A 23,612-nucleotide genomic window follows, 5' to 3' on the forward strand; every position below is an offset into this window, starting at 1 on the left:
AAGAGCTCATTTTCATGTAAGATGAAACCAAATGAACAAAACAGAGAATCAGGCCTGGTAAAGCATAAAAGAACATTAGGTATATTCAACTGTAGCATACTAATTGGGATTAAAACTGGTGAGATGGAGCGGTTGATGACTTTTTTTCTCCACTTCTATGCACTTGTGTCAAATTTCATACACTACCTCTAGGCATTCCTTGCTCTAATTGTCTGTTTGACTCATTTGCAGAGTTCCCAGCAATGTCATAACCTTTTCTCGAGACTAGATATGAGGTTATTACAACACAAATATTATATTCCATCTAAATCAATCGATGGTTTAACCGAGTGAAATGTGGAAGCAGTGTCCCGAAGCGTGCACCAGTTCATCAGAGTTGTGAAATTCAGAAAGGTGATCATTTCCATTTATTGTTCGCCAACACCAACATTTTTCTGAATGAAAATAATCTGGTTAATGCTGCTCTGTGGCTTTCATCCCTATCTCCGACACCATTTGTTTAACTATAATGTTCAAGCCAAAATCAAGCAGCAAACAGAACATGGAAAGCTTAAACTTTGAGAGAAAAAAAAAAAAAGAACACATGAAAGGCCAAAGCTGAAATTCCAAGCGGGGGTAGTAGAGTCTCTGCCTTGCTATATACAGCCCCCTAAAGTGGTAAATATAGTTAGGCTCTATTAAGGTTTCTTAACACCTGTCCCACTCAAGTGGTCACAAGGACAATGATGACAGTGAATAGTAAACTACAAACATCACTTGGGCAGGCACTACTATTTGACGCAAAGCATCTTGCTGGTGCCCATGAAAAGCTTATTGTTAGTGTATTCTGCTAGCATCAACCTTCTTGAAAGATACAAGACAGACCTGCAAGGAAGGCAAACTTGAAACTAAACAAGACAAACAAGCAGTGTACTGCATGCGTAGTGCTAGCAATTACGTGGCAGCAGCACATTGTGAAGTTCAGGCACTTGCTCATGCTCGCTCGATTGCCGCTTGTCATGTTAGTGACCGCAAGTGTTGATGTAGCGGATGGCCAAGCAAGCCAGAGCGCGTGCTTCAACGCTGTAATGTGCTGCTCATACGTTACCACCGTCAGCAGCCACAACATCACAAGACAGTACTATCGCCTGGAATGAAAACAAAACTGGCTGTGGATTTTGTACGCTCAGAGACTTGGCTGTAGTTATTTTTCTCCAATTTTGATGGCCTAAAGCTTTATTCAAGAATAAAAATAAATAAAGAAGCACATCGGCAGCCCTTACCGTAGCAGACCATCCCATGTCAATACAGATGACAGCGTAATATCGACCGACGCGTATAGATCATTCCTAGATTCAGACGCTGATAATAACAATATCTGGGGTTTTACGTCCCAAACTCATGATATGATTACGAGAGACAACGTAGTAGAGGGCTTCGGAAATTTGTGACCATCTGGTGCTCGTTAACGTGCACCGACATTGCACAAAACACGGGTCTTTATCATTTCTCCTACCCCGAAACGAGACTGCTGCGGCCAGAATCAAACACGTGACCTTTGGGTCACCAACTGAGCGCCTTAGCCACTGATCCACCGTGGCGAACCAATTCAACCACTCAGACCAGACCAGAGAGATAAAAGAGATGCCTTACATTTATTTTTTATCCGCAGGATGAAACCGTCAAAGATAGAATTGACTCGTGATGTGGTAATCACAGACAATGGCACTCTCTTCCGAGTTAAATGCATGACAATTTCAATATTTCTTTGCAATTGTGGAAGTATTTTTGCACTGTTCGACCTAAGGCGTCTCAAGCTGAACTGCATGTTCCTAAATAAAATAGGCACCCTGCATTAAATGTTTCATGTTTTCAGAAGTAATATTATGGTGGACGTCGCATAATATTTCTGTAGCGATACCAAATTACATCGGCTAAATAAAGAAATTGTTAGCACCTTGCTGCTTTGTAGGGTCTGCTTGCAAAGGCTAAAGTGAACACTTACCGACGACTACATAACATTTGTTATACTCGATCTGCACAAGAACCTTGCTACTACAGTTTTAAATTGCATTGCCGTAAAATACCGAGCAAAATGCCCCCCTCCTTTTTTCGGGAGGCTTCAAATATGTGGCCTTTTCTCCCTACCACTGTTTTCACTCAATTATTCAGTTTTCATTCACCTAATGAGATGCATGGGCTTGCATTCTTTATTATTAGTGGCTATTGCATCGCCATCGTAAATTTTGCTCCATGACTGAGCTAGGACCCCGTCCAAATCTCATTGTATTATCCTGCACTGTAGGTTGGGGTGCTTCCTTGGAATTTTATGGTACATATGGTGGTTCGAGGTGCTTGAATCATTGTTCAGAAATACTTTACTAAAGAAATAGTACGTCACTGAATGGTGACCAATGGGGTGGGAGTTCAAAACAAGCTTTCAAAACGCTGACCTTCATTTTCACAGACATGCAGCATAGTGTTTTTCAAGGATCAACAACGAAAGGGGTAGGGTATTATTTTATGGACATTTCAAGCTTACAAAACATACATTTGCTTTATACAGTCAAGAAGACAATGTTTTAAGTACTGTACACAGAGGATGACTCACGAGTTTCGGTGGCCAGTAGAGGGCATCACAGCTTCACTTGAATTACTGCTTTGCCAAAAAAAAAAAAAAAAAACAGACACACACACACACAAATCCTATGCACCAAGGTCAGGGTCAAATAATTGGTCTTTCAGATATGAGGGGCCATTTAACAAGTACTGCAGGATCTGCATATTGGCAGGATGTTTTTAACAAATGGTGGACTTGTGCTCGAGCGTCCTTTTATAGGGGAAGATAACTAGGCATGAGTGTTTGTGAGAGCCTTTACGACATGCTTTTACCTACCATGGAAGTAAGTATTCAAACCCAGCCCTTCACGCAGCCACGCACAGGTGGGAACGAAATATACTTTACCATGGCAGTGCATGGAAAAATGCCAGCTAGCGACTTATAATGCAAAACGCACATTGTTGGAACTAGTTTTCATATTGTCAGTCACCATGACTGACAGCTGTACAACTTTCAGTTTTCACGCCTTGGAAATTGCTGTCTGTTGCTATGCAAGCAACTCGGTGCGGAAGCAACATTGGTACGCAAGCAACTTGGTGCGGCAAAGATGTTGATACCAGGGGCACTGCTACCTCAACTGTGGGCGAATACTTTTTCACATCTTGAAAAAAAAAAGAGCATGTGATATAATGCAGCAGCAGTCAAACACCCACGCACCCCGCAGCAAGTTCAAGAGCCACAAAGCATCACAGTTCATTCAGTTTGCTGATGATAATAGTACTGCCCATGACAGACACTTTTCACACAAGGCAGAGCTGCTTCAGCAAAATCTTAATGCATCAAATACAATGTTTATGTTGAAAAGTCAATAAAATGGGCACGCAGGAGCGCTGTCTATTTATGCAATGGCAAGAAGCGCGACAGAAAAATTCTAGGCCTTCTGTCATGTGATTCCACCATTTAACTGCATCGTGATAGTGTATACAGCTGCAAAAATGTGGGCCATCACATTTTATATTGCCGACCAAGACTTCTATCGTGTAGTTCACTTACTGCCTGCACTTTCCTGACACCCAAAAGAAAACACTGTTAACGATGACACCATTCTTCGAGCAATGGTGTTCAGTGTAGCTCTTCCCTTACTGCACGAAGCACAAACAACACAGCTGCACGCTCTAGCACAAATGTCATGCCTAAGACCAGTCTCTTGCCTCCCGCAAGACTTGTTTCAAGAAACAGGTTGACTCTCGGGAGAAAGCCAGACATGACCAGAGTCGGGGATCAGTCGTGCAGATGCTCTCCTGCAGAAAAATGCCAATAAAGCATTGGTGGATAGACATGCAGGCACAGTGCTTTCTGTACTTAAAAAGAACCTTCAAATGGTCATTTTCAATTAATCCCAGCAGCGCTACAATGACTGCTACCTCAACCTTTAACTTCTAGTTGATGCATAAAGCAGGCTTGAACAGCGATGAAGGTCAGTTACAATCACTAAAACATAGCATATATTCTGCACTATAACATAGCATATATTCTGCCTTAAAGAAGCTTTGTGGCACTAGTGAAGATCCATGAAATGACCAGCCAAAGATACTTTAAATAACTGAAAAACATTGCATAATAACCTGCTAGGCAATCAGTATTCACTGTGAACACTCATTAGCACTTGCAACCATACTTTACCAGACAGCTCGCTAGCCAAGAGATACTAACAATAACAAAAACACCAGCCCTTTTTTCAATTGTTAAATTGTTCTGGTCTATCCACCACAACAAAACTGTCTTCGTGATCATCACTACAGCTTACATATCAGCATGTACAAGAACCAAGTACCTAGCATTATGACCATACAATGCTGCAATAATATAGGCTGCATACAACATCCAAACGCTGACACGCGTTATTATCTTGCACCTATAATTATGCAACATGGCATTCACCTGGCCACATGGAGTAACTTATGCAAGTTTGAGTAATCTCTTTTTTTTTACCTGTACTTGCAAAGAGAAAGTTCAATGGCCTCCCTGCTCCTCAGTTTGTGTTAAAAATTTACAGGACACTAAAGTACACAAAGCACTCAATGTGTCAGGAGAGTAATATATACAGCAGGCACTCGGATGTTCTGCCTCTGATCTTATATCAGTAAATAACGAAGGCTAGGAAAATGTGTTTGCTTTCCCTATTACTTCCCAGACAATCACCTTCATGCGAGTCCTAGCTTTCAGCAGTGCCACATACAGCTTCTCTTGCGATCGACAGCCTCTAGCAGTAAATACAAAAAACTTCTCGCGTAAACAAGCGCCAATCTTCTGCGCTCCTTTCGTAGCAGCTCAGTTGTGTCTTGCCAATCACGGTGAGAACAGAAAAACAAAGAAACAAAGCTAAAACAACAAAAAAAACAGCAACCCACCCATGTTTGTTAGATCGTTCCTCACAGTTCAATTAACCATCATCAAACTCTAGCCACCAACTGCGTCACCACGAAACAGATGTGCCCAGTGCTACAACTGATGTTCACCGAAACTCCTCCTTCAGAAAACACTGCCAGAACAGTGCAGAGATGGTAATACAGTTCATCTGCAAGATCTTGCAAGAGTTTTGTAGACACTGCGGTGACAGCATGTCACACGTCATAAGCTTTACATGTGGAGAGCGCAGCAGTGTCTTTGGGCTCATAGTATGGTGATGTACCAGCACTCTGGTGATGACAGAAAAAAACAGAAATCAAGCAGTGATTCTTTCATCATTCAACAATGTTGACGAGGAAGAGGTCTACGCCGCACTGGTTGTGTTCGATGACGGTTCCTCCTCCTCACCGGTGCCCGCCACGTCGTCGTCAAGGTGCTCCCCTTGAGACTCCTCATGGAGAATGACATACTCGCGCGTACTGAACCCGAACTTGAGAACGTCCCGCTCAAGCAGTTCAACATAACGGCGAGGGTCAATCTGCTTGTTGTTCACGAATGTGCCATTGGCCGACTCGAGATCGATGACATAGGGCCGTATGCGGCGCCCTGTCGTGCCGTCATTGCGGGTGTATGGCACCAGCCGAAACTGCAACACCGCATGCTGCTTGGAGCAGGATGGGTGGTCTATCGGGATGTCGGCGATCAGTCTCGACCTGTGGGGGATGGCAACAGTACAGGACGTCACTGGTGCTTTCTCAACGTTGCACAAGTTTCACTCTTATCTTGCAAAGTCAGTGCAGCACCGCAAAGGCTACAAATCCTCTGAGCCAATCAAGGAAGAGAACTAGACTTTGGATAAATAATGTCGTGCTTACAGCAATACTGTTCCGTTCTTAATAACTACCTATTCTGATGAATCAGCATTAAATGCAGCATGCTATAGTGCCACAGGAGCTTCTTTTTCTATTTTCATGAAAGTAACGTGTTACACACGTAACCACTGCCTTGCGCATGCCGCACTGGAATGTCTAGGAACACTTCTGGTTATTGCAGATTGTTCTGATAAATTCAAGCACACTTGAACAGTACTGCTTATTTCGAAACCATCACAGTCACCAAAGACAAAGCTGGAAACTTTGATGCCAATACGCCTTACTGCTGATGAGATTACCGAACGCTGATGTTGTGATCCCTGCTGTCATTGTACAGTATGCATTACTTGTACTTTAATCTGTTGTTCAACTGTTGTCCCCGTGCATAACTTTTCCTAATAGTTCCATCTTTATTAGCCTGAATGCTGTTTTCTTCACCACAATGACCACATTACATTTCATGTTGGTGCTGTTGATTCGTGTTCTGTGTAGCCCTGTCAAGCAGTGAATTCATCCCAAGTCACGGGGAAAACACAGATGCCAACTACGCCACAGAAAGAAATTTCTGTGGCCATAGACTGCACGATGAACAGGCCTCGCCTAACTACCTAGTCTACATGTATCAAAATCATGGCTGGCTTCACAAGTGCTTTGCAAGCTTATGTACAATCTTTGGAAACCGCATTAAAACTCAAAATTTATTCGCTTTGAAACAGTCAAAGCAAGGAAGAAGAATTCAAAATCTTGAGAGCAGAATTACATGCAAGAGAGTTAGTGATCATCCTGATAGCTTACAAATCCACAGTACATGAACAATACATCATGTGATGTTAAATATTAAAAAAAAAAGAAAGAAAGCACAGGGATGAAAAGAATTCACACAGGACAAGTGTAGACTGTGATTGTTATGCTTTCCCTTGTTGAAATGTGTGGTTTCCCTTTAGGAGGAAATGGTAGTGTGCAATTATTTCTGCATGTGAATACATAATGCATTCTTGCCAATAAAAATTATTAGTTGAAATCGGCAGCATTTGTGCTGTGTTTTGTCTTGATCCTCATCCTTTTTTGAGCTTTTTTTTTACTATCAGTACAAATCACCAACTATCATAGTTATCAATTTTATCATGTTAAAGTGATTCTCAGTTAGCCTCAGCATTACTGAAAACTTTGACTTACAGCTTGCAAATTTCATAGCAGCAATCAGCGCTAGCTATAATTTCAGAAACCACATAATTATGCAACGAAGCCTTTGTAGGTCGTGGAAGACAATGAAGACAATGACTGTGTTCCAGGAATACTGCCAGCATTGCAATACAGTCAAACCCGTTTAAAGAGACACTAACGTAAGAGACAATTGGGTATAAGAGACTACAGTGTGCCTACATTAAAATAGGGCTTGATTAGAAAGTGCATGCGTGGACCTTTCTTATAAGAGACACTTCGTACAAAGGAACAAGAACTGCTACCTGGTGCATATCTTTAACAAAGGGGCTCAATTGTACAAATGGGTAGGTCCAATCAAGACATTAGTCAGTACAAAGTGAATTAGATGAACAGGTTGGTTTGTTATGCCAAAGTGGATGACATCTGTAACAACCGTAGACTGTATTCAACAACTTGTTATATCTCATTAAACAGAAGACATTCATTAGGGTGATCTCAACCAACAACCCTGGCTGGTTCCCATACATTTCTGCGGGACCAAACGTGTCATTTCAATCTTGAAGTTATAAGCGTTAGTCAAATAACTCAACTTTGTCTACTGATCTCAATGATGCCCACAGAAACTGTTTCAATAGGAGCATTGTCAATGTTCGAAACAATGCTGTCTTGTATGGAACACACCAATATGTACTTTGGACACAGTGCGCCAAACAACAAATATCCTTTCTCAAAAATGTCCAGTTTTCATGTGGTGAAGGTGCCAATGCAAAAATTGAGTTCTCAATTGTTTATTATACTACTGTAAAACTTCAAATTTATTATGCACATCTAAAAAATCGACTAACCAAATGTTCACACATGCGGTACCAGCTCATTTCCTTTAACAACCACCTCAGTGCAGGACGTCAAGCACATTATCAACCATACAGACAGCAGTGCATTGTTGTTTTTTATAGTGATAAGTTTGTACTTAAGACCAATGATCACAGCTGCAAATGAATGTTTTTCTAAAGAAAATGCTGATAAATCTTGTTTTTTCCTTTTTGCCATAATTGGAGGCATGCTATGCTTTTCTTGCTGAAAAGTGGAAGTGCGTGTTTGACTTTTTAAAAATTTATGCTTTCTAGTGCCCACCACAGTTCTCTAGTCGTTATGGAGCTTGCCTACTGACCGAAAGGTCTGGTGATTGAATACCAGCTGCGGTGGCAACATTTTAATGGAGACGAAATACTAGAAGGCTTGGTGCTTATATATATATTTTTTTATTGGCGCCAGTATACCTTATGGCATAAGTTAAATAAAAAGGAAGAGCTCTGTTTCCTGTATGAAGGCCAGGAGTGGTCGATGCAGTGGACCGTGCGCCAAGCGCGTTAAGTCAGATGGTCGGCCGGGGTGGTAGTGAAGGCCGCATAGGTGGCGAATGCGAGCCTGGTGAAGGCTCGAACAGGTCCCTAATAAATCAGCAAGGGCTGCCTTAATGGCTGGGGTAACACAGAATGTGCACGTCGTAGGGGGAGGCTGTGCGCCGAAAGTCCATGTATCCCAGATGGCAAGAGTCAAGGCGGCGTGCCCACACAAATCTTTTGAGCGAAGCCTCCTTTCGGCGAGTTAAGCCACCAGGAAGGTCTAATCCATGCGTACGAATGAGCGCACACATGGAGCCCTGGAGGGTTTCTTTGTGCAGAAGCAAGCTGCCCTTTGGGGACACGGTGCTTATATTTACGTGCGCATTAAAGAACCCCAAGTGGTTGAAATTACCAGAGCCTTTAACTACAGGCTCCCATAATTGTATCGTGGCTTTGAGACGTAAAACCCTGGTGATTATTATTATTATTATTACCAAATTGGGATTTATAACATCGTTTTTTACATTCATTTTCTATTTTAGGCATGTAAATCATGGGTGTATCTTTGATTTGAGAATTTCCTACAGCTGAGGCAAATAAAACCAGGAAATTTGGTGGTTTAATTTTTTCTTTTTTTGCCTCCATCTCTATTTGACCTACTAGATTCATCAATGAATCTTGTCAGTCCCATCAGGGTTGAATTGACAGATGTTGACCCTGTAAAGGTTTGAATGTAGGTGATCTTGCATCTCTTACCTGCCAAGCAGATAGGCACTCTGTCGATGCAGGGGAATAAAGGGTAGGCTGGTTTCGCCTTTGAAAGGGTAGAGCCGCCACCGGCGCTTAGGCTTCCGGGCTTCGACCGGTTCATTGTACTTGATGACCACTCCATTGTAGACGTTGGTGTCCTCAGCCAGCTTGCCGGAGAGGCCGAATTCAGGCTTCACCGCCACCTGGGAACAGATAGAAAAATGTTACAGTTTCACACTTCTCCTAATACTGTATACTCGTAGACGATGGTTAAACCGAACCTGAAGGAACCAAAAAAATACGTTGCGTTCAACAAGAGTTCTATTTATTGAAATGTGGACGGAGTTGCAGTATTCAGGTACAAAACCAATCATAATAAAGGCAGTTGTTCTATTGAAGCAGCAGTCTTGTTTAAGAGACTTTCGTATGCCGAGAGTGTACCACAAACACGTGAAAGATAACTCCAAACGGCTGGACAGATATTCGAACGGTTCCTACCCACTGCTGCCGCTCCGGAGTGCAAGACAGGCACTTGATTGATCAACTTAGCAGTAAAGTCATGAGTCGCAGCAAACGCTAAGATGGAGAAGTGAAGTAGCACTTTCTTTATTCTTGGTTCAGAGTACAGCCAAGATGGCTTTGATTATATCAGCATGCAGTGGTGCTACGTAACTGTCATGATAGTAGGTAATGGTGTGATTGAGCTTCTGTCCTCATAGATGGCGAGAACAACCACTTAACTGTATCTCAGTTGCCAAAGAAAGGAAAGCTACCCTACGTTGTATATACATATAACAAAAGAGCAACAGGCAGCATGCACTACTTTTCCTGACAAGCATGCGTGCTTTCACAATGAGCAATGCAAGCAAGAACAAAAAAATTAGGCTGCCAGCCAAATACTGATGCAGGTGCGACAAGGCACATAGACCGGGCACTGGTGAGAAGATGGAAAAGCAGATTGTGGACTACAAGTATGACAGATTGAGCACAAGGAGCAAGTCACTATGCCACAAACGTGCTACATGTTTGGAATGCTAGTGATGAGCCGAATTCCAGTGGTGGCAGACTTTAACGGCGGGAAAAGCATTGTTCTCTAGGGATGAGTGATGTCACTGCTTGCGGACAAGACTTAAAGGGGTCATGAAGCACCCCTCAGCCTCTTCGAAAGAAAGAACATCCTGTGGACAGCAGACACTTCTATGAACATCTCAGCCCAATCTTCTTGCAGTCATGCCATCAAGGAGAGCTTATAAGTGGAGCGCAAAGTTCCCATTTTCCCAAGTGCTCTCTTTCGATAAAGATGGCCGTCTTCAATTACTTTGGAGCTACCAGCTTGTCATCGAGCAGAAGGTAGCATGCTGCAGGCCAACAGCTGCTATAAACTGAGATCATCATTTGGATCAAACGCACTTCCTGCCACAGGCTGCCAGAGCTGCGCGCGCTCTTAAGTCTGCTAACACTACATATTGAGCAACACTTGTAAACAGAAATGGCAATGGGACAGTGCAATTGCACTTTATCACATGTGCTCAAGGTCACGGCGTGTTATGACGTAAATTTTTCACCCATGTCATCCTTCCCTAAGAAGGGAAAGATAAGTAAAAGCTAAGAAGTTAAAGGGGGCCCTCATTTTGATCTTGCTTTGCTTCTGCTTTACGACTCAAATTATGAAAGGTTACGGAGCGCAATGCATTCATCTGTTCAGTTGGGCACTATATAATCACCAGCTTATCTAAACGTTGCAATAACACCATCTACTTTTTTGGTGCATAAAGCAGAGAATGCTTGTGCTCTGCTTTCACCACAAGTTTCAGTTTTCAGTTTTTCTTTGATATGCCTTTTTTAGATGAGCATCAATTGTCAGCTTAGGACCATGAAGTGGCAGATAGACAGATGTGTTCAGACAAGGTTTAACCAGTGAGCATTATCTCGGAAGGCATTAAAGTGAGGCGGCACACCGAGTCAAAAGCAAGAGCATCTGCATCTCATGCTTTGCAGCCGATATAGTAACTGACCCTGAATTTCAATACAGAAGCCAGTAAAATAGGCAAGTAAATTCATTAAATTTACACTTTGCTAAATTAGAATTCAATCCTTTATTCAAAGTACAGTTGCCAAATAATAGAGTTTTGCACTTCAGTGCTTACGAATGTTCAAGCGATACAGCAGCACAGTAAAACTAATTTCAGAACGTTGATTGATGATTGATTTGTTGGGTTTAACATGCCAAAACCACACTATGATTATGAAAGAGGATGATTATGAGGGCTCCGGAAATTTCGACCACCTGGGGATCTTTAACGTGCACCCAAATCTGAACACACAAGCCTACATTTCTGCCTCCATCGGAAATGCAGCCGCCGCAGCCGGGATTCGATTCCGCAACCTGCGGGTCAGCAGCCAAGTACCTTAGCCACTAGACCAACGTTAAAAAATATAAAATTTTTTTGAGCCTGTGACCCACGAACCACAATATGATGCCACAGCGAAAACGTCCTTTTTGCCAGAGTGACATCGAAAGAAAAAAAGGAAAGGCAACACAGGTCCTATGCACATTCATCACAAGCGTTTGAAGAAGCTATTGCCACTTAGTCTCTTTTTCCACTGTGACTCGCCACCAAAACCTTGGGGATTGCCCAAAGTGGTTTGACACCGATGCTACCATGCTCACTAAATTGAACCACTTCTTTTCCACTCGGTCAGCATCACAACACATAAGAGGAGCTGTCGTCTAAAATCGCATGGAAGCATGGAAACAAGCTGAATTAAAGGGGCCCTCCAAGACTTTCTTCGACCTCATTGTTTCATCTGTTTTTCTACTTTGTTGCATAGACTGAAGCCTTTCACAAGGTCCCTTAACTGTGTTTCTCTTGCCCCATGACGTAAGATGGCTTCTTAATGAAATGAATGGAAAGCCCCTACATACAGGAAGCCTGTATGCCATATTGCCTGTTATTTCCAACCTATTGAGGACCCTGTTGTGATGGTAAAAAATAATTGTGGCGCTTGAAGAGTGAACCGCACGTGCAAAACGATGCAGCTCGTGAACGCTTCTATAATGTTTCGTAGTGCTACTGATCTTTCTATCAACCCTCTTACATTTTTTCCCTTTCACTTATTTCAAACCACGTTGCCTGGAGCATCTCCCGATGCATTTCCTCTTGCTCCATGGCGTTCAGCGCGTTTTTTGACCGGCTTTGCGGTTCTCAAGCTCAGGAAGCCAAGAGAGCTTTAGTCTTTCCCGCATTCAGTAAAAAAACCTTACAAAATAAAAAAGATACCCAATGGTAATCCTTATTTTGATGCGGTGTTGTCATTAAATTCTGCATTACATTTATCCACTCACAGGCTGGTGCCATCCGTAATCATTTCCGCTCGCAACAGTTCTGGTGAACACCACTACATGTTGATGCAGTCGGCAACGATGTTTCGAAGCATTGGAGGGCCCCTTCAAGACACCTCTGTTTGTGGTGGTCATGTTTTGTTTGGCAACGATGCATATTAAATTCAGAACTGGAAGACCCATTACTGTGTTCCAAATTTCGGTCATTACTATACATTGGCTTATCCCAGAACAATCACATAATTTTATACAGCTGATAACAGTACTGCTGGTAATGGTGAGCAGCTCGAAAAATTACTGCTCGTACTGCACCAGCACCCCTATAAAAGAAGCAGACAAAAAAAAAAACTCTTCTGAGGTAAATGAGCCTGTACCTATGCTCTGACTGCCTTTGCCAGAAATAGATTCTATTCTCTACATAGCCAGTTATGGCTTCTTCCAAGTTCAGGATCATGAAGAGTGAGGTTTGCAACATCCCCAAACAAGCATCAATGTCTTGTTTCTTCATGATCAAAATTGTTAGCAACTTGAGATTCATTCAAGTTGCAACAAGTGCCAGTATTCTTGCACACCACACATAAGCGGTATGCTCTCCATCTCTGCGACTACGAAGGCGAGGAAAGCGTTAAGATGCACCTTTTTCCATAACCACTGCTGAGAAACACGCTGCTCTACTCCGATGACGACTCTCCGCCGCGTCATTTCAGAAATACATTCACAAAAGTCCCACGCAAGTCAGCAATGCGACTACTAGCCCCACGGAAGGGTCTTAATTTTTGCCTCTGTGGTCCGCACCATCGTCCCAAGCCTTTTAGTGAAACATGCCAATGCGAGGAAAAACTTCTGTGTACTCAACACAGCTTCCAGAGTCCCAAAGATATGCATCTTTGGCATGCACATGGCAGCCAATGGATCAAACGACGAAACTATCCGCAAGATCGAAGGCAAGGTTACAGCGGCCATCCACCTGATCAAACGCATTACCAAGACAAGGAAATGAAGGAGGACAGTGTCATGTGCCTCATATCCTCATTCGAAATCAATCACATAAACTACGCGGCTGCCTTCCACAAATGGATGGTCACCGAAAGGGAGAGACTCAACATCCTGATACGCCGGACCTACAAGATCGCCCTTAGCCTACAGGAGTCTACGAGCACCACTCGTCTGCTGCTCCTGGGGGTATACAACACGCTTCCAAAGATAGTGGTTGTGCAAGGGGTCTCACAACATTAATGCATTTCCCCGACAGCCATGGGTCAGCCCATCCTGTCTCAACTCTGCCTCAATTATCATGTCCAACATGGTCACAAACAAGCCCTTCTTCCCAAAATAAGCAATGTGCTGATCATCAGCAATCCAGGCTCATGTGAATGCGCTACTGCGCTTATTTGGTGACATAGCAATACGCGCTTCATGAACATGCCAGAGTACAAAAACAAAAAACGCCTGTTCACAACGGCCATTGCAGACGTTGACTCCTGACTTAGGTATGCGTGCAGCTAGCACGGAATAGCCAGAAACAGCAGTTGCGATTGCTAAGAAGTTGCGATAATGCTCATCGATCCTTTCTGAGCACAGTTTTTAGCGACTCACAATCTGACGAACAACTCCGAGTAAGGGTGTGTTCCTCCACAAGATATTAAAACTAATCAACAGCCCTCTTATTGCTCTGAGATCCTATAATTCCCAGCACACGTTGCCACCACCACCAACAAGTCCTCACATCACCCCGCCAACTCGAACGAGCTGGCACACCACTATGCACGAGAAGTGACCCACCACACAGGGTGGGAGACCCCTGATTGAGTTCAGACTTTTTGGTGCAAAATACGCTAGACCATTTAGTCAGGTACAATGACAACACCAAAACAACGTCAGGCAGTAGTCTGGCAACAGCCGCCCCTACTGTTGCGAGGAAGTAGTCTGGCAACAGCTCTACTCCAGTCCGATGCAACTGCAGCACATTTTCTCTGTGCAATACCTGAATGCTCTTTGCAAATTGTCGGGCAACTACAGCGAAACTCTCGCACATGCTGTGAGAGAGTCCTGCTAGAACAGCTAAAATAGCAGTAACTCCACGATCCTTTGCATCCCAGTAAGCTGCCGCTCTGCGCAGCTCCAACTTCTGGACACAAGGGTTGGTGGTCCAGCAAGTCTCAGGCGCGTGGGACGAGGCAAGGCCTCGAGGTCTCCTCATGACAGACCTGAACCCGGGTTGTTATAATCGCCGGACCTTCAATAAAGTTATTTTCATCCATGAGAAATGAAACTTCGTTACATATAAATTGATGATAAACATGTCTCATTGAAGTGCCACCACAATTTTGCACTGGAACGACATCAGAACTTCGCGAAAGTTTGCAGAGAGAGTATGTAAGTCTAATTCTTAGACTCTGAAAACTCATTTGACAGCTCTGGAAGTCATTAGAAGAAATGCCCAATTATAAAGGTTTTTATTTTCAGTAACCTGAATATTCTTCATTAAGGGGAGGGTGGTGTGAACATTTTGGCAGCCTTTACAAATTTTCTAGCACTTCCACGCAAGAGCTCCCTCCTTAATGTTCCCATTATCCCCATATCAAGCAGGGCACGGCCTCCGAGACGAGCCAGCCGCACACCATTCTTTCAGCCTTCCCATTTTCACACAGAGTGCGTAATCGGAGAAAGTGGGATAACTGCTCCCGTCACCGCACTGCGGCGGGCGCTCCCCATGGTTCCCTTCTGTGGACAGGGACACGCCAGGAGAGCGAAAGCTTGGCAATCGCAGCCACTGTGCGACGCGCAATAAAAATTGCAGCTAGCATGTGCTTACTAAAGGCAAAATGTTGCTTACTGTTGCGATTGGGCAATTTTCGCTTCAATTATGACGCTTACTGAGGACTGTGAGGCGAGGCACATCGCCACAAGATCGTTCACTGATGCCATATGTAGTGTTTTGCTACGCCCAAGTGATTTTTTTCTCTCGGGCACGGTTTGTAAGAAAAGCACATACAGAAGAGACATGGACGCTGATAGGTCGTCTTGTGTGTTGTACTATGGCTGTTCTTTCTTTTGACAAACCGTCCAGAGCTCGCGTCTATTTTGCCTGCGTTTTTCACTATACAAACCATCCCTTATGCCCGATCTGCCACAATCGTAATATTCTTTCTCTGTGCAGTTGTCCATAGTTCAAAAAGAAGAATGCGATATTTTTTCTGCAGGTTCGCACAGTGGCCCATTTTCATTCTGTAATTATCATGTGCATGTTTTAAATCTGAAATTAAGTTCTTTTTTACACGGAGATCAAGTATTGTCGTATTCAACCCTAGTCGACAATTCGTACGGCGACGACTGAATGTGTGCGCCTAGCCGAGGAAATGCTTGCGCACCAGCTGAACCTGATGTCACTCTTTTCTGTGGAAAAGTGGTGAGCTCTGGCGCAATCTGGAGGTGACCAGGAGGTAGCACCACTGGAAGCGCTCCCATCACCAATAATGACGCAATTGCTGGCTGTTTTGAATCGTGCTATATGCCAGTGATATAAATCAATAAAAGTGATAGTTATTCATCCATCACTTGCGTTATAGGTCGCCAATCGCTGCTAGAGGGTCGATAGCTACTCGTTGACGCAAAAATCTTGAAGTGAGTAAGTTTGCCCACAGGTGACAGCTTCGAAACATTTACCTGCCTTGGCGGTTACGATGCACAACTGCTGACCCAAAGGTCACGGGTTAGATCCTTGCCGCAGCAGTCGCATTTTGATGAAAGCAAAATACTAGATGCCCGTGTGCCGTGCCAGTGCACTTTAAAGGAGCCTCGACAGAAAGTTTCAAAAGCTAGATAATGAGTGCAATAAATTTATCTAAACGTACAGAACAACTATGAAAAATCAAGAGCAAATATAGCCTAGAACATATTTAAATCAATTTTAAAGTGCATGCCGCGTAACTGAGCGAAATGTGACGCCCCTTGTGACACCGAAAATCTTGAAGTGAGTAAATTTGATGTCGGTGCTCCTTTAAGTCAAGCCTCCACAGAGCTACATTCTTGCACATTGCTGTCAGAAGCTTTCTCAGCATGAAAAACACTTGCCTTTTCCTCCGGCTCCTTCTTGGGTTCCTTCTTGCCCCAGTGGTGCTTCTCCCCATCTCCGGAGTGCCGCCGAGGTCTCCTATCTCTACGAGGTGGTGGGCTGCCTCTGCAAAGCAGTGACACAGACAGTTGACAGACTTGTGTTGACACAATACCCTAGTGAGAACACTGGAGTACACCCTTGCTAAACGCTGGGAACAATGCCCGCAGTTATTCAGGACACCCCGTGATCTCAACGTTCACCTGGCTTTCGTGTATCTAACTATAGTGGGCAGGCACCTCATTCACAAGTTGATCGTGCACTGCATTGCACCAACGCCACACATCGAGAGACAACAGACAGAGGTGATTAATTATCTTATGGCTACAAATTAATCATCTTATTTTCTATTTTGCTGTAAGCCCAGTAAATTATGACCTTATTAATCATGACATTCGCTTGCACAGCCAAATTCTACACAATAAAGTTAAGAAAAAATGTTTTTCAGGTATAGCAATTAGAGAGGTAAATTTCTTCACTGCCAGAAAGTGGCCACTGCAGTTTTGTTTCCTGCACGCACAGCTAAATGCTATAGTCAATCATTTAGCACAAATCCTTGAGTTGTTCCTTTCTTTTTTGGCTGTTAAACTATGGTCGATGAGCTTTTGTTCCAAACTGCAACATATGACCACTGCAAAGGGTAGGCAGTATGCAGTTTCTTCAGCGTCATACTATGTGTATACACGTATGGTGTTACAGTGCCCGTGCACGAAATTCATATCTCTCAGTATCTTAATTGACCTATCAAGATACGCTCAGGAGCCACATTAGAGCAGTCTGTATAAGAGAAATGCTTTCGCAAAATTCTAGCGATAGCACAAGGAGGCTAACATCTAGGGGAGAAAATCAGGACCAAGCATTGTTCTTATACGCCAATTCAGATTGCACATGCTACCTTCAACATCAAGTCAATGAAGATGACTACAGGTGCCTGCTCTTCCAATGATGGCATGATGTTGAGGATGGAAAAATTGGAAAGAACATTTTGCATTGCCTCTGACTTCAGTGCATCTCTAAAACTTTGGATTACGCAACCTCCATGACCAGGAAAACAGTGCACACGAAGTGACCAGCATCTCCGTTCACCCAACTCTGGCACCATTACCAACTTACCTCCAAAACAGGGTGCACAGGTAGAGATATCCTGCTAGCCCCTCATGATTATCGGCTCGGAAGGCTAGCCTAGAGCAGCATATGCATTCACACCTGTCTGCCCTAGCATGTGCTCAATCGTATGAACTGACATTAGGCACGTATCAGGCCACCATCTTTCTCAGCTCAACTAAACACTCCTTCGCTTTGACTACTTGCATAGCCCTGATTCAGTGTATGGAAAAATCCTATGTCTACCTCTATCATGCGTAACCATTCAGGCCTGACAATCCCTGGCACGATCATGTGTGTTGTTGGGAAATGTGAACGCATTGGCAGTGGGGGGCTGCACAACAGAAAACAACAGGGTTTACACTTTCCTTGTCTCATGGATAACTTGTATTGCCATTGCAGACTAGTTTACTTGGCATACAAGCTGTTTCTAATGTTTCACAAAGGGCCCACAGGTGACAGCTTCGAAACATTTACCTGCCTTGGCGGTTACGATGCTCAACTGCTGACCCAAAGGTCACGGGTTAGATCCTTGCCACAGCAGTCGCATTTTGATGAAGGCAAAATACTAGATGCCCGTGTGCCGTGCCAGTGCGCTTTAAAGGAGCCCCGACAGAAAGTTTCAAAGGCTAGATAATGAGTGCGATAAATTTATCCAAACGTACAGAACATCTATGAAATATCAAGGGCAAATATAGCCTAGAACACATTTAAATCAATTTTAGAGTGCATGCCACGCAACTGAGCAAAATGTGACGCCCCTTGTGACACCGACATCAACGCGGCGAAACTGTAAACAAACTTACGTCACCAGTTTGTGTTGGCTCTTTGCTTGGAACATGCCTTACACTTGCACTACCTGCGCTTTCTTCCTCCGAGCTAGTGGCTTTGGTACGCTGGCTATCAGTACGACGCACGCTGGCACATGCTTTAAACGCGCCGACACATGAATGTTTTGCGTGGGCAGCCAACGTTACTAGACTAGGTTCAGTTTTCAAACTTTCCGCAGCTGCAATACATTGTGGGCACCCACATGCGTTGGCTTGTCGCCAGATGACGGGAGCCCTGGAAGCAGCTCTACGCAAGTGCACCTCTCGTACTGGCGAACAGGCTTGACTCAGTTCCGCACAATCGCAACAGTAGCTTTCATTGATTTATCTTTTCATTATTTTTGTGGCCTTGTGTTTAGCATATCAACAGAAAAACTTTACCAAATGTGAAAATTGCCGCTGCGCTCTCCCGTGATTGCGCTGTTTAAGTGCATTTGCAAGAGCTCCAGCAGCCTTGGTCATCCGCTAGGCTCCGTTAAGGGCTGTTGGAAGATGTTGGATTCTCGCACATTTAGTAATGAGCCATGATGAAGATTTCCGTTACGTTTCGTTATTGCCATCAAGATGCCAGACTCGTTTCAAAGCTAATGCTCTCAGCGCCCGAGTGACCCGTCACCGTATCTAAGCAGCAACAGTTTTGAAAACTAGCTACACAATCCTGCGACTCAAACTGCCTGTTCTTTGTGGGAAAAGCCTGTTAATCCTGTTTGGCCAACTAATCTTAATCACTGAAGCAGCTGTTAAGTAACCACCAGCATGCCAACTGGTGTACATAATGTAAAGTGACATCATTAAACCTAAGACACCTCATATGACATATACACTCTCTTAACACTTTATTTTGACATGAAAAAAATGAAACTAACACGAGCACCACATTCAGAAGGGCAACGTTGAGGTCTATATGAGCTTTGCTCGCTTGCGGGCCGACTTTAGGTGAACATTCAAGGCACGTTCTCGTTACAGGAACCACGCATAAAAATGCATACGTGTCACCGTGAACTCCTCAAAGTGCACCTGACAACCAACACGCACAAGATCATTTTGGCCGAGTTCTTTTACAATTGTCCAAAAGAAGCCTCCAAACACCTCCTTTGATAGCATCTTTTCTTCAATGACGCCCTCAATCACTGAAAGTAGACACGTCAGGGCACTTGAAGGTTGCTGGAGGGCGCCGGGTACATATGATAGCATTTTGGTTAGGATTACCGCTGGTAAAACATTGTGGGTACCCACGAGCATGCAGGGACAGTCAGCACTGATGGAGAATTTCCCTGATTTTTTTCACGACATACCCAGCAAGATATGTAAAACCGCATCTCTCGCGACAGGGGATTGTAGTTATGCTGGAATTCATCACCAGGAGCATGCTCTCGCAACTGAATCTGCAGAAGGAACCCAGCCAGTTTTCCTTTTCGAGCCTGCTTTTGGGCAAGAGCTGTCGACTTGCCTGCATTAAGGCTTTTCTCAACGGAGACAAGTAAGCAGGCAGGTTGGGAAAAATCTTCGGAACAGCACCATCAATGAGGCTCCATTTTCCACGTGGCATTTCGACAACAGTTCCAATAATGATATGCACATAGTTCTTGCAGATACTTTGCTCATGAAAATGAACGTCACAAACCTTGAACTTCGCCGAGAGTTCTTTATAGCACGTGGAATTACCCTGTTCCATGCGGAGCGAAACGTCTCATCACTGGGAGCAATGAAGAAATGCCGGCCTGACTTCTCGATGTCCGTCGCATAGCCGTTCGTTCATCCAGGGACACAGCACGTTGGCATTGTTCACTTTTTTACCACTGTCATCACTGCACGGCTAGGCCAAACAAAGGTCACAAAACCGACCAAAATATGAACAAACACACAACCTCCAACCGTGCCACAGCCACGGGAAGACTGCATTTCCGCTGCTCTGCCGCGCTGACCGAGCAAGAAGGAACAGCAGCGCCACTAGATGCGACGATTGGTGGCCAGTCTATGCACGCACGAGAGTTTTAATGAACATAGTCTAGTAACGTTGAGGACAGCTGTGTCTACGTGCCCGCTAGAACTGTGTGTATGTGTGTGTGGAAACTTGGGCAAGTTGGTACGACATAGCTGAATATAGGAACAGCGCAACCTTTAAGTAGTTATAGCCTAACTACTTCTAGGTTGCGCTGTTCGTATATTCAGTTCCACCAAAACTGCTCCTACCTAGCTCTCTGCTCTGTGAAATCAAAACTGCGACTGGACGCTCTAAATCAGTATCTTTAAATAAAAAATTGTCATGCACTCGTGCAAATGAGGTTTCCAGCTGTGATAAGTGGGTTATAAGCTAGCTATTGCAACAAACAAAAACAAGGTGAAAAATTTTTGTGTAAGTTCTCCTTTAAAGAACAGCAGATATTCCAAGCCCTCCATTTCAATCTCCCTTATAATCATATGGTGGTGTTAGAATGTCAAAGCCCAGTTATTATTCGAAACATTTACTGCCCTGTTTTATTGTTCTAACTTGTAACTTGGCTCACCGGTCTCGACGGTTCTCTCGGGAGTGGGGCGGCCGGTGGTGGCTGCTGTCGTCGTGTTTCCGCCGCTTCTTGTCATCCTCCCTGCTTGTGCTTCTGCGGCGCTGTTCGTGCCTCTCCCGGTGCCTTTCGGGGTTCTCTCTGCGGCCGCCCATGTCTTTATCAACCTGCACAAGTGGGGCAGCGCGATAGTGATAGTCTGAAAATACCAAAATAATGTTACTGACACTACTATCCTTTTCAGTTCTTGGAAACACAGTGCAGCACACTAAGAAGAACAAGCAACTATGCTAGATAAAAAATGTGGCACATATGTACAAAAAAAAGATATTGGATATTCATATACAAAAAACAATTGAATATAAGGCCCAGTGCAATTTGGGGCAATACACTGATATTGCCCCCAGGGTTTCTACAACAAGGTATGTCTTTAGTTACAGCAAAGTGCATGTCAATGAATACAGTAACAATTAAAAACAGATTTATGGCTGTCATGTGGAACAAGCTATTAGCACCAAAACAGAATGCCAGCATCAGAAACTGTCACCAAAGTTCCTTTTCAAACGCCATTGCCTGCAGTTCAAAATTCAAAAAGATTTCTGACACAACATGCTGACATGTTCCATGACAGCCAACTGTATCTCAGCATTTGATGTATGCATACATGCAACAGAGAAAATACAACCTACATGAAAATTTGGGTGAATAAAGATGTAATGGAAAGCTTCAGCACCATATAGTCAATGCATTTTTGATATTTATGAATTTAATGCGCTTTAGCAGGGGGTGAAAATGCACATTTAATTGTTCTTGCTTTCTTTCCATTCAACTAACCACTCAATGAATTTTTCATTCAAGCTTGCGTCCGTTCAGTTGACCGAAACAAAACATATGAGAGACAAAAAATAAATTAAAGGATAATGGGATATATCACACATTAAAAGTCATATAATATGCTGCCGTTACGCTTTGTTTACTGTACGAGTCGACGATTCATGACTTGTTCCAAGCTTCAATGAACCAGCTTCGATGGCTAGCGCGCTTCTATGCAATAGCTTCTACAAAGCGGCTTGATTTACAACTTAAAGCCTTCAACGGCAGCCACGGGCTGTGAAATACCATACCTCCTGTCAGCCACACGATCACACAAAGGCGTACCTGCATGTTCGATTGCTGAACTTTCTGCTCGGATAGAAATAGCGGCGTTCATCAAATCGCCTTTTTTGCTTATCTGTTCAGGCGAGCGAACCAAAGGTTTAGTTCGAAGCGGGGTCACGGACAAACTGGGAGCGTGTGCTTGACATCGTTCATGAATGAAAACTACGTATCAGAAAGCGGCCACACCGTTGCGAGTATACGACCTTGTTAGGATGCGCGATGCCGACGTTACGTTGCTAAAAATAAATCAGGCGAAAATCGAGAGCTTGCATTCGTAAGTGACTAACAGTACGCGATGAAAAACAAGTGAAAACGTCGAAGAGCGCCGATTTAGTCATCGAAAGGCACGGATGCATTCGCGACGGTTTCCCGAGCGTGCGTCTTGGATTCAACGATCGTGGGAGCGGCTACCTTGGGGTGTTTTGACCTGTGCTGAGCGCTGGGTGACCTGGAGTTTCTCCTGCGTCTTGTGTCGTCTTTTCTCCGCTTCTCCTTGTGATCGCTCATTGTGATGAACAGCGTTGCGGCGTGCATTCACAACATCGAAAACATCCTGACGTCGGCCATCTTGAAAGTTTTCCTGGAGCGACGCGAGCGACGTGCATCGCCCGAAAATGTCAAAACGAAACCGAAACGAAAAAATTGACCGTCTCTTTTTAGCTGTGTTCGGCAGTGATGCGTACTTTCGCGTCTTCGACTTTGGAGTCTGGATCAACCTGGTTCTAGTAACGTTGGTATATAATGCCTAGAATATGCTCTGTGCACTGTAGTTGGTCTGGATGTCGTACGTGGCATTTTCGATGGTGATTGGCGTGCTAGCGATAGATGCGGAAGGGAGCCAACGGCTGTTGGGAAATCGCTTAATTTTGTGACTGCCTTATGAGTATGACCCAACTTTAATCGCAACCGGTAAATATTAATCGTTCATTCAGTAGGCGTACCACTAATACGTGCCACTCGTCCGAGCTCCGTGCAGGATATGGCGCACATGCCCATGTATCAATGCATCAAACTCGTGCACCTTTTTAAGATGTGTTTGTTCTCTTAGAAAAAAAACACCTGTCTGCCTTCACTTCACATACTGTTCAGAAATAACTTATTATCCAGCAATGATATAGCTAATTATCGTTCACATCGAGCTAAATTCCATCTGTTTATTTCAGTGGCATTTTAGTGGAAACGCATGCCGCCGAGATACCGGGTGTAATTAAGAAATATTTTTCATATTGGGCTCAGTGCATAAAAAAGTGCAAGAACCGCATATTTATTTATTTATTTATTTATTTATTTATTTATTTATTTATTTATTTATTTATTTATTTATACCCCGAGTACACTAGCTTGGGATTTTACAAGGTGCATGGGCCGCTATTTAGGTGCGAAGTGGTCTGTGTGGCTGGCGGTTGCAATGATTTAGTGTAATTCGTGTGGCAGGAAAAATCACGCGTAATGCTTGTGACGTCAAAAAAAAAGAGAGAA

General features: G+C 43.8%; 2 protein-coding genes across 4 annotated transcripts in view; one reads left to right on the plus strand and one right to left on the minus strand.

Annotated features, from left to right (window-relative positions):
• LOC119174261 (NADP-dependent malic enzyme) overlaps positions 1 to 23,612 on the plus strand; it is a 144,785-nt gene that overhangs the window by 4,539 nt on the left and 116,634 nt on the right. The gene's annotated exons all lie outside the window — the stretch shown is intronic.
• Positions 2,485 to 22,757, minus strand: LOC119174262 (smad nuclear-interacting protein 1). 2 transcript variants are annotated; one of them, XR_012888719.1, is made up of 6 exons: positions 22,545 to 22,757; positions 20,979 to 21,142; positions 16,498 to 16,603; positions 9,087 to 9,283; positions 4,951 to 5,661; positions 2,485 to 3,840 (listed from the first exon to the last, which is right to left on the minus strand). XR_012888719.1 is itself a non-coding variant. In XM_037425096.2 (5 exons), exons 1-5 carry the CDS (start codon positions 22,665 to 22,667, stop codon positions 5,313 to 5,315), a joined length of 939 nt encoding a protein of 312 aa, XP_037280993.2. In that variant the 5' UTR covers positions 22,668 to 22,757; the 3' UTR covers positions 2,485 to 5,312. The 2 variants fall into 2 exon arrangements, 1 of the variants encoding a protein (XP_037280993.2); XM_037425096.2 differs by having other exon boundaries at positions 2,485 to 5,661.

The sequence above is a fragment of the Rhipicephalus microplus genome, unplaced genomic scaffold (genome assembly GCF_043290135.1).
Source record: "Rhipicephalus microplus isolate Deutch F79 unplaced genomic scaffold, USDA_Rmic scaffold_15, whole genome shotgun sequence".
In the NCBI taxonomy this organism is placed as follows: Eukaryota; Metazoa; Arthropoda; class Arachnida; order Ixodida; family Ixodidae; genus Rhipicephalus; species Rhipicephalus microplus.